The sequence below is a fragment of the Cherax quadricarinatus genome, chromosome 93 (assembly GCF_038502225.1).
Source record: "Cherax quadricarinatus isolate ZL_2023a chromosome 93, ASM3850222v1, whole genome shotgun sequence".
Classification (NCBI taxonomy): Eukaryota; Metazoa; Arthropoda; class Malacostraca; order Decapoda; family Parastacidae; genus Cherax; species Cherax quadricarinatus.
Window position 1 is genome coordinate 1,888,912 of NC_091384.1, and position 10,000 is coordinate 1,898,911.

At 43.5% G+C, this 10,000-nt stretch overlaps 1 protein-coding gene across 27 annotated transcripts in view; it reads left to right on the forward strand.

The window, feature by feature from the left end:
• The window catches only part of LUBEL (Linear Ubiquitin E3 ligase), a 151,574-nt gene that overhangs the window by 131,223 nt on the left and 10,351 nt on the right, over nucleotides 1–10,000 (forward strand). For all 27 annotated transcript variants that reach the window (XR_011394647.1, XM_070104587.1, XM_070104590.1 and 24 more), the window contains 9 exons: nucleotides 504–746; nucleotides 1,911–2,108; nucleotides 2,308–2,445; nucleotides 3,083–3,220; nucleotides 3,920–4,009; nucleotides 5,318–5,448; nucleotides 5,690–5,794; nucleotides 6,291–6,402; nucleotides 8,542–8,702. Coding sequence is in view for 26 of the 27 variants with exons in the window: in XM_070104587.1 (XP_069960688.1) it covers nucleotides 504–746; nucleotides 1,911–2,108; nucleotides 2,308–2,445; nucleotides 3,083–3,220; nucleotides 3,920–4,009; nucleotides 5,318–5,448; nucleotides 5,690–5,794; nucleotides 6,291–6,402; nucleotides 8,542–8,702 (1,316 nt within the window). In the remaining variant the exon portion in view is untranslated. The remainder of the gene's footprint in view (nucleotides 1–503; nucleotides 747–1,910; nucleotides 2,109–2,307; nucleotides 2,446–3,082; nucleotides 3,221–3,919; nucleotides 4,010–5,317; nucleotides 5,449–5,689; nucleotides 5,795–6,290; nucleotides 6,403–8,541; nucleotides 8,703–10,000) is intronic.

Sequence of the window (10,000 nt, forward strand, 5' to 3'; positions counted from 1 at the left end):
GTGTGACCTTCAGCAAGTCTCCAAATATGTCTTGGTATCCGTAGATTGAAGGTCTGACCTTTAGCTAGTCTCCAAACATGTCTTGGTATCCGTAGATTGAAGGTCTGACCTTCACCTAGTCTCCAAACATGTCTTGGTATCCGTAGATTGAAGGTCTGGCCTTCACCTAGTCTCCAAACATGTCTTGGTATCCGTAGATTGAAGGTCTGACCTTTAGCTAGTCTCCAAACATGTCTTGGTATCCGTAGATTGAAGGTCTGGCCTTCACCTAGTCTCCAAACATGTCTTGGTATCCGTAGATTGAAGGTCTGACCTTTAGCTAGTCTCCAAACATGTCTTGGTATCCGTAGATTGAAGGTCTGGCCTTCAGCAAGTCTCCAAACATGTCTTGGTATCCGTAGATTGAAGGTCTGGCCTTCACCTAGTCTCCAAACATGTCTTGGTATCCGTAGATTGAAGGTCTGGCCTTCAGCAAGTCTCCAGACATGTCTTGGTATCCGTAGATTGAAGGTCTGAAGGCGCGGCAGAACAAGAAGGACCCTGACTACCAGGAGATGCGGGAACTGAAGGAACAGATCCAGATGATGAAGAGGCAACTCGAGGCTCGCATGGAGAACGAGAACGACAGAGGCGACTCCCCGGAGGTTCCGAAGGAAGAGGAGGAGCCGTCGCCTCCTGGATTGCAAGCGCTGCACGAGCAACAGGACAAGCCAGTCAGCAGGGAGTACGAGCAACTGCAATTTGATGTAAGTTGATGGAAAGGGATGTCAGGTCACTACCTGAGGGGACGTCGGGTCACTAACAGGTCACTATTTTAACTGTTGACAGAACTGTTGCTTCTGTTAGAGTCTCTTTCGCTCTTCCCTAACGGGGAATACAGCTCTTGAACGAAAACACTCTACACTGAACGAAACGTTATACCAATGAAATCTATTTTTGGTTTAGAAAAACACATGGCCCAACACTTTCTAAACCAGTTTGTCGGTATTTGTTACCAAGGTTTATGCCGTACCTGTCTTTGTTAGGTAACTGGATGCAGGTGCAACTAATGTGACATCTTATTGCGGCAACATTTCGCTCTCCGGAAGATTTGACAATGCTCCTGGAAAGCGAAACGTTGCCACAATAAAATGTGACATTAGTTACATCTGTGTCCATATATCTGACAATGTGTCGGTAATTTTGTTATTATTACCAAATCTGTCTTTGCCTGCCACCTGTTATGCAGAGCATTTCCGGCAAATTAGGTCAATTTTGCCCCCAGGATACGACCCACACCAGTCCACTAACACCCAGGTACCTATTTTACTGCTAGGTGAACATGGACAGCAGGTGTCTTAAGGAAACACGTCCAAATGTTTCCTCCCGTACCGGGAATCGAGCCAGGGAGCTCAGTGTGTGAGCTGAGTGCGCTACCAACCCAGCTCCGGGACACCTGTGAGCAACAGGGTTTTTTCAGTTTTAATGGCCTTCAACTCCTTTCACCATAATTTAAGGTTCCTAGGCAGGAGACACTGGAACTACAAACTATCTCGTGTCTCTACATAGTTTTATGTGGCACTCGATTTCCATGTAGATAAAAGGACCTTGCTTCGCTTGGAGACCAAGTGTCTCCAAGTGTTGACCTGAAAACACTTGATCTCCAAGCAGGAAGGTTTCCGGGTGAAGGTTTCCAAGTCTCCGTTTTACAAATTAAGCCCCACCGTGAGCGAAACATCGTGAACTCAACGTCCCTCCTCATAGCTCCCATGAGCTACCAGACGTCAAATGCTTCAAGGACCACAATGGGAATCACCCTGTCTGACGTTTTAAGGGGGTTACCCTAGGTAATACACTATGTATGATAATCGTACTTATGTATACCTGTACCCAAATAAACTTACTTAACCCGGCTGTGTCCTTTCTGACAGCGGACGGTACGACGGCTCCTGGCGGAGGGACGAGCGGGGAGCTACGAGAAAGCCGAATTAGCAGCTCAACTTCTCAACTTCAAGTTCAACGAGAGTGACTCCTTGCAGGCGGCCGAAGAATGTTCCTCAATCTATACAGCCATCCAGTTCCTCCAGCAGGAGTGTGAACTGTGTGCTGAGAAATATCCAATGAGGAAGGTAGAGTGTTGTGTGTCTCACTGTTTGATCACATGCGTATGGTAGATAGATAGTGAGCTAGATGGATAGATAGGTGAATATAGGTGAACGGTAGAGCATTGGGCCTGGCACATAAAGTGACCATGGTTCGAGTCACAGAACCCTGGTCAGTTCATACACACACACACATATGCTGTCCTGACCATCTGTCTCGTTACAGATGGTGTCAATGCTGCAGTGTACACACCGATGTTGTTGCGAGTGCGCAAAGACCTATTTCACCTTCCAGATCAAGACGAAGAACATCCGGGAAGTTCGCTGTCCCTTCTGCAACGAACCTGACCTAGATGCTAACGAGGTGGGTGGGGTTGGAGGGGTTGTTAGATACGAAATATGATAAAGTTCTATTCAGTGGGAGAGCACAAAGAGGTTCCTGACGACCCTCCTGGTCGTTTCTCAGAGAAGCAAAACACTGAAGTCCTGTCAGGTGGACTAAAAGAAACACTGGATAACCATGTTATCCAGTGGATAACACACACTGTTAACCCACCTAAGAGAGAAGAAAACGCCAATATTTTGTATGTGGGACTCATTTTGTGTACACACAGTTAACTAACATAAGCCATTAAAGGTGGACAAACCTCCTGGAGAGCCAAACGTTGCCACAATAAAATATCACATTCCTTATATCTGTGTCCATTTACTAACATTATATCGGTAATTCTACCAATATTACCTCTTGTATGTACTACCCTGCCACTGGCTGAGATGGTACATCACAAGAAATAAGTATATCCGGTACTTATTTCTTGGAGACATCGTCTCAGTAGCCATTACAATCCAGGCCAGTTACATGGCTACTGTAAACCCATATGTCTTAACTCTCACTGTCTCTGACGTATATATACGTAGTTATGGCCAGTGTTGTTTCTTTAGATGTATGATTTGCTTGTAACGCCCCTCATATATACCGTGATCTCGTGCCTCTATTCCAGGAGATAGCCAATGAATATCTCAATAATATGGATATCCTTCTGAAGAATATCCTGGAACCAGAGACCCATGAACTTTTCCAGAGGAAACTGAGGGACTGGACGCTAGGCAAGGATCCCAATTTCCGCTGGTGTAATAAGGTCAGTCTACACTCTACATGGGAGGCTGTTATTTAAATAATAGTGTCTAGGTGTTAGACAGGGGCTTGTGATCCATGGCAGTGGAGCTACGCTCCTCATCCTTGGATCAATTTTGATTATATACAATTTTCCTTGTGTTAAATGAATATAATCATAATAATAATAATAATAATAATAATAATAATAATAATAATAATAATAATAATAATAATAATAATCCACAAAAATAATTCGACCAAGTATAAATATTTAGATTTATATGTTGCTATAATTTAAATTCTAATGCTTGTGATTTGTATGCTAAGTTCAGTGATTTATATGCTAAGTTATTATTAACCCTGGGGGTGGGTTATTTACCCCTGGGGTGGGTTATTAATCACTGGGATGGATTAATAACCCCAGGGGTGGGTTATTAACCCCTGAGGGTGGGTTATTAACCCCTGAGGGTGGGTTATTAACCCCTGAGGGTGGGTTATTAACCCCTGAGGGTGGGTTATTAACCCCTGAGGGTGGGTTATTAACCCCTGAGGGTGGGTTATTAACCCCTGAGGGTGGGTTATTAACCCCTGAGGGTGGGTTATTAACCCCTAGAAGTGGGTTATTAGCCCCTAGGGGTGGGTTATTAACCCCTGGGCTGGGTTATTAAACCCTGGCAGGGCTATAGTAACCCCACATAAAGCCACCTACTAACCCACACAGTGCTCATCCGGGTTTATCGCCAATCCACGCGCCCGGAAGTTGATTTGTCCGGACTGTTCCGACGTCACCTGCGCCCACTGCCGCGCCCCCGTGAGTACCCACCCTGGAGAGCTCTTGATCCGAGGATTCGAAGCTGCCCTCCATGAATATATATATATATATATATATATATATATATATATATATATATATATATATATATATATATATATATATATATATATATATATATATATATATATATATATATATATATATATATATATATAAAAAAAATATTTATATATATATATATATATATATATATATATATATATATATATATATATATATATATATATACATTGGGAATATATGCGAAAAAAATTATTTTTTTTTTAGATAAATTTATTTATGAAGATAAACGTAGGTTGAAGAAGGAACTTTTGATTGGTCGACGTTTCGCTCAGTGTAGACCTTTGTTGAGTCACGATAGAGCTCTACCCAGAGCGAAACCTCACTTGAAGCTCTACGCAGAGCGAAACATCACTCAATAAAACTCTGCCTAGAGTGAAACATCACTTGTTGAAGCTCTACACAGGGTGAAACGTTGTCACAATGAAAGCTCCTCAAACAACGTACGTTTCTTCTTGACTACAACTCTAATCCTGTGTTTGTTATTATTTGTTATTACTGCGGGACGGACATACGTCTCTAATGCTGTGTTTATTATTATTTGTTATTGCTGCAAGACGGTCATTCAACTCTAATCCTGTGTTTGTTATTATTTGTTATTGCTGTGAGACGGACATATGACTCTAATCCTGCGTTTGTTATTGCTGCGAGACGGTCATTCAACTCTAATCCTGTGTTTGTTATCATTTGTTATTGCTGCGAGACGGTCATTCAACTCTAATCCTGTGTTTGTTATTATTTCTGCAAGACGGTCATACGACTCTAATCCTGTGTTTGTTATTATTTGTTATTGCTGCAAGACAGTCATACGACTCTAATCATGTGTTTGTTATTATTTGTTATTGCTGCGAGACGGACATATGACTCTAATCCTGCGTTTGTTATTATTTGTTATTGCTTCAAGACGGTCATACGACTCTAATCCTGTGTGTGTTATTATTTGCTATTGCTGCGAGACGGTCATTCAACTCTAATCCTGTGTTTGTTATCATTTGTTATTGCTGCGAGACGGTCATTCAACTCTAATCCTGTGTTTGTTATTATTTGTTATTGCTGCGAGACGGTCATTCAACTCTAATCCTGTGTTTGTTATCATTTGTTATTGCTGCGAGACGGTCATTCAACTCTAATCCTGTGTTTATTATTATTTGTTATTACTGTGGGACGGTCATTCGACTTTAATCTTGTGTTTGTCATTGCTATTGCTGTTGCTGTGGGTATTAGTGGGAGAGTGCCCATGAGGGCATCTCCTGCGAGGCTTTTGCCCAGTGGAAGGCTGACAACGACGTGGAGGTGGCTGCCCAGGGTGTGGCTCGGCACCTAGCAGAGTGTGGCATCACTTGCCCTAAGTGCAAGTAAGTATGGCGTCATGTCCCGTATATACCTTATATATATGCGTATATATATACGTATTTCCATCATTAAAATTAAACTGTCGTGATATATATACCTAAGTAGCCTGTCATAATGTACGTACCTAACGTACCTTACGATACAGTCTAAAACATTTCAGTGCAGTGTTATTAAATACCCTCATTAGCGCAAGTCTTAATTATGTACCTTAATGGCACTAATGACCATTTATAACCCGTACAGGTTTACGTACGCCTTGGCTAAGGGAGGATGTATGCACTTTACGTGCACTCAATGCAAGCACGAGTTCTGCTCCGGGTGTAGTAAGCCCTTCCGTCAGGGTGGCAAGTAAGTACTCTCCTGTTTGAGTACATACTGTACCTGAGTACCATAGTACCCATAATACCCACAGTACTTGAGATACCCACATGTTTCAGTCCCCACAGTACCCATATTATCCACAAAACCTGAGGTACCCACAGTACCCATCATACCCTCACTACCTGAAGAACCCACATGTCTGAGTACCTATAACACCCACAGTACCCACAGACACATACTCATGACACGTGTGCAACATCTGGGTATCTTTATCTGTAGACGTTTCGCCCATCCAGTGGCTTTATCATTGCAATACAAGGACATATTGTGGGACCGATTACCTCAAACTCCTTCTGATCTTCACCATTCTTCTATGTATTGGACTGATGAAGCCAGTATGGGGCGAAACGTTGCCACATGTGTCTAACATCCTGTATATATCCCCGTGCATGTGTATGGTGGATGATGTGAGAACAGGTGTTGCAGGTGTAGACAGGTGTTGACAGGTGTTCGTTCCTTGCAGGTGTTGGGTTGGACCATACTGTGCTCGTCTGGGGCTCCACGCTCACCACCCCAGGAACTGCCTCTTCTATCTGCGTGACAAGGAGCCCCAGCAGCTTCAAAATCTCCTAAAGGTACTCCAACCCCAGCTAAAACCTTCTTAATGTACTCCAACCCCAGCTAAAACCTTCTTAATGTACTCCAACCCCAGCTAAAACCTTCTTAATGTACTCTAACCCCAGCTAAAACCTTCTTAATGTACTCCAACCCCAGCTAAAACCTTCTTAATGTACTCCAACCCCAGCTAAAACCTTAATGTACTCCAACCCCAGCTAAAACCTTCTTAATGTACTCCAACCCCAGCTAAAACCTTCTTAATGTACTCCAACCCCAGCTAAAACCTTCTTAATGTACTCCAACCCCAGCTAAAACCTTCTTAATGTACTCCAACCCCAGCTAAAACCTTCTTAATGTACTCCAACCCCAGCTAAAACCTTCTTAATGTACTCCAACCCCAGCTAAAACCTTCTTAATGTACTCCAACCCCAGCTAAAACCTTCTTAATGTACTCCAACCCCAGCTAAAACCTTCTTAATGTACTCCAACCCCAGCTAAAACCTTCTTAATGTACTCCAACCCCAGCTAAAACCTTCTTAATGTACTCCAACCCCAGCTAAAACCTTCTTAATGTACTCCAACCCCAGCTAAAACCTTCTTAATGTACTCCAACCCCAGCTAAAACCTTCTTAATGTACTCCAACCCCAGCTAAAACCTTCTTAATGTACTCCAACCCCAGCTAAAACCTTCTTAATGTACTCCAACCCCAGCTAAAACCTTCTTAATGTACTCCAACCCCAGCTAAAACCTTCTTAATGTACTCCAACCCCAGCTAAAACCTTCTTAATGTACTCCAACCCCAGCTAAAACCTTCTTAATGTACTCCAACCCCAGCTAAAACCTTCTTAATGTACTCCAACCCCAGCTAAAACCTTCTTAATGTACTCCAACCCCAGCTAAAACCTTAATGTACTCCAACCCCAGCTAAAACCTTCTTAATGTACTCCAACCCCAGCTAAAACCTTCTTAATGTACTCCAACCCCAGCTAAAACCTTCTTAATGTACTCCAACCCCAGCTAAAACCTTCTTAATGTACTCCAACCCCAGCTAAAACCTTCTTAATGTACTCCAACCCCAGCTAAAACCTTCTTAATGTACTCCAACCCCAGCTAAAACCTTCTTAATGTACTCCAACCCCAGCTAAAACCTTCTTAATGTACTCCAACCCCAGCTAAAACCTTCTTAATGTACTCCAACCCCAGCTAAAACCTTCTTAATGTACTCCAACCCCAGCTAAAACCTTCTTAATGTACTCCAACCCCAGCTAAAACCTTCTTAATGTACTCCAACCCCAGCTAAAACCTTCTTAATGTACTTAATGTACTCCAACCCCAGCTAAAACCTTCTTAATGTACTCCAACCCCAGCTAAAACCTGCTTAATGTACTCCAACCCCAGCTAAAACCTTCTTAATGTACTCCAACCCCAGCTAAAACCTTCTTAATGTACTCCAACCCCAGCTAAAACCTTCTTAATGTACTCCAACCCCAGCTAAAACCTTCTTAATGTACTCCAACCCCAGCTAAAACCTTCTTAATGTACTCCAACCCCAGCTAAAATCTTCTTAATGTACTCCAACCCCAGCTAAAACCTTCTTAATGTACTCCAACCCCAGCTAAAACCTTCTTAAATTAATGTACCTAACCCCCAGCAAAGACCAATGTAATGAACCCCAGCCTTCCCCAGGCTTGGCAGCTGCTATAATTCTCGTCCAACCATTCAGGAGGCTTGGCAGCTGCTATAATTCTCGTCCAACCATCCAGGAGGCTTGGCAGCTGCTATAATTCCCGTCCAACCATTCAGGAGGCTTGGCAGCTGCTATAATTCTCGTCCAACCATTCAGGAGGCTTGGCAGCTGCTATAATTCCCGTCCAACCATTCAGGAGGCTTGGCAGCTGCTATAATTCCCGTCCAACCATTCAGGAGGTTTGGCAGCTGCTATAATTCGCTTCCAACCATTCAGGAGGCTTGGCAGCTGCAATAATTCCCGTCCAACCATTCAGGAGGCTTGGCAGCTGCTATAATTCCCGTCCAACCATTCAGGAGGCTTAGCAGCTGCTATAATTCCCTTCCAACCATTCAGGACGCTTGGCAGCTGCTATAATTCTCCTCTCATCTCAGCAGGATCTCCTCTCACTGTTACTCTTCCTTGCAGGAAGCCGGGGTGAGCTTCGACACGGAGCCCCACGGTGGGAAGGAGCCCCAGGCAGGAGCCCGGTCAGGATGTCAGGTCCAGGAGCAGAAGGAACTTGCTGACGGCCTCAAGGATGACATCTGCGGACGCATCGTACCTCCAGGATACGCAGGACTTTGCAGGTAGGACTCCTGGTATCCTATGAATGCCCCATCTACACATACATGCTCTCCATTTGCCCTTATACACCCTTATGTACCCTTATATTTCCATATATTTGTTCTCATTTGCCCTTCTGTGACTATATTCCCTTATACATCTGATGAATAAGACATGTATGCAACACTCGGGTATCTTTATTTTGTAAACGCAGTGAAGGTTAGGGGTTGGCTTGAGGTGTGGGATTTGTCACAGTTGCTTTTTGCTGATGACACTGTGCTTTTGGGAGATTCTGATTGAAGTTGCAGAAGTTGGTCGACGAGTTTGGAAAGTTACGTAAAATAAGGTAATTAAAGGTGAATATAGGAAGGAGCACGGTAATGTGGATAGCAAAAAAAAGTTTGGTAATGAAGGAGGGTATATAACACTGGAGGAAGGGAGTATGGAGGAAGTGAATGTGTTCAGATATTTGGGAGTGGACTTGTCGAGACGAGATAAACCATAGAATTGGTGAGGTAAAAAGGTGAGTGGTTCAATGAGGAATCTGTGGAGACAAAGAATGTTATCTATGGAAGCAAAGAGGGGAATGTATGAGAGTATAGTCATACCAACGCTCTTATATGGGTGTGAAGCATGGGTGGTGAATGTTGTAACAAGGAGAAGGCTGGAGGCAGTGGAAATGTCGTGTCTGAGGGCAATGTGTGGTATGAGAATCCGTACTTTGAAGACTAGAAGGTGATATGGAGTTAGCAAAAGTATTATTCATAAGACTGTAGAGGGGTTGTTGAGGTGGTTTTGCCATTCTAAGAGGCAGAAATTGAACAGTATGATTAAGAGTGAGTATAAATTTTGGTTGGAAGAAAGGAGGGGTAGTGGGTCATCCCACGAATTGTTAGAGGGATGGGGAGGTAAAGGAGGTCTTGAATGCTAGGGCTTGAATATCCATGGGCTTGTGTGGGTGCATTAACCTATTTGTTTTTGTGATTTGAAGTGCTGTTGGAGTGTAAGGTAACAGTTATGAAGGTATTCAGGGAAACCAGTTAGCCGGACGTGAGTCCTGGAGGGGGGAAGTACAGTGCCTGTACTCTGCAGGATGAGTGAGGATGTTACAGTACTGGAGGTGGGAAGTACAGTACCTGTACTCTGAAGGATGAGTGAGGATGTTACAGTACTGGAGGTGGGAAGTACAGTACCTGTACTCTGAAGGATGAGTGAGGATGTTACAGTACTGGAGGTGGGAAGTACAGTACCTGTACTCTGAAGGATGAGTGAGGATGTTACAGTACTGGAGGTGGGAAGTACAGTACCTGTACTCTGAAGG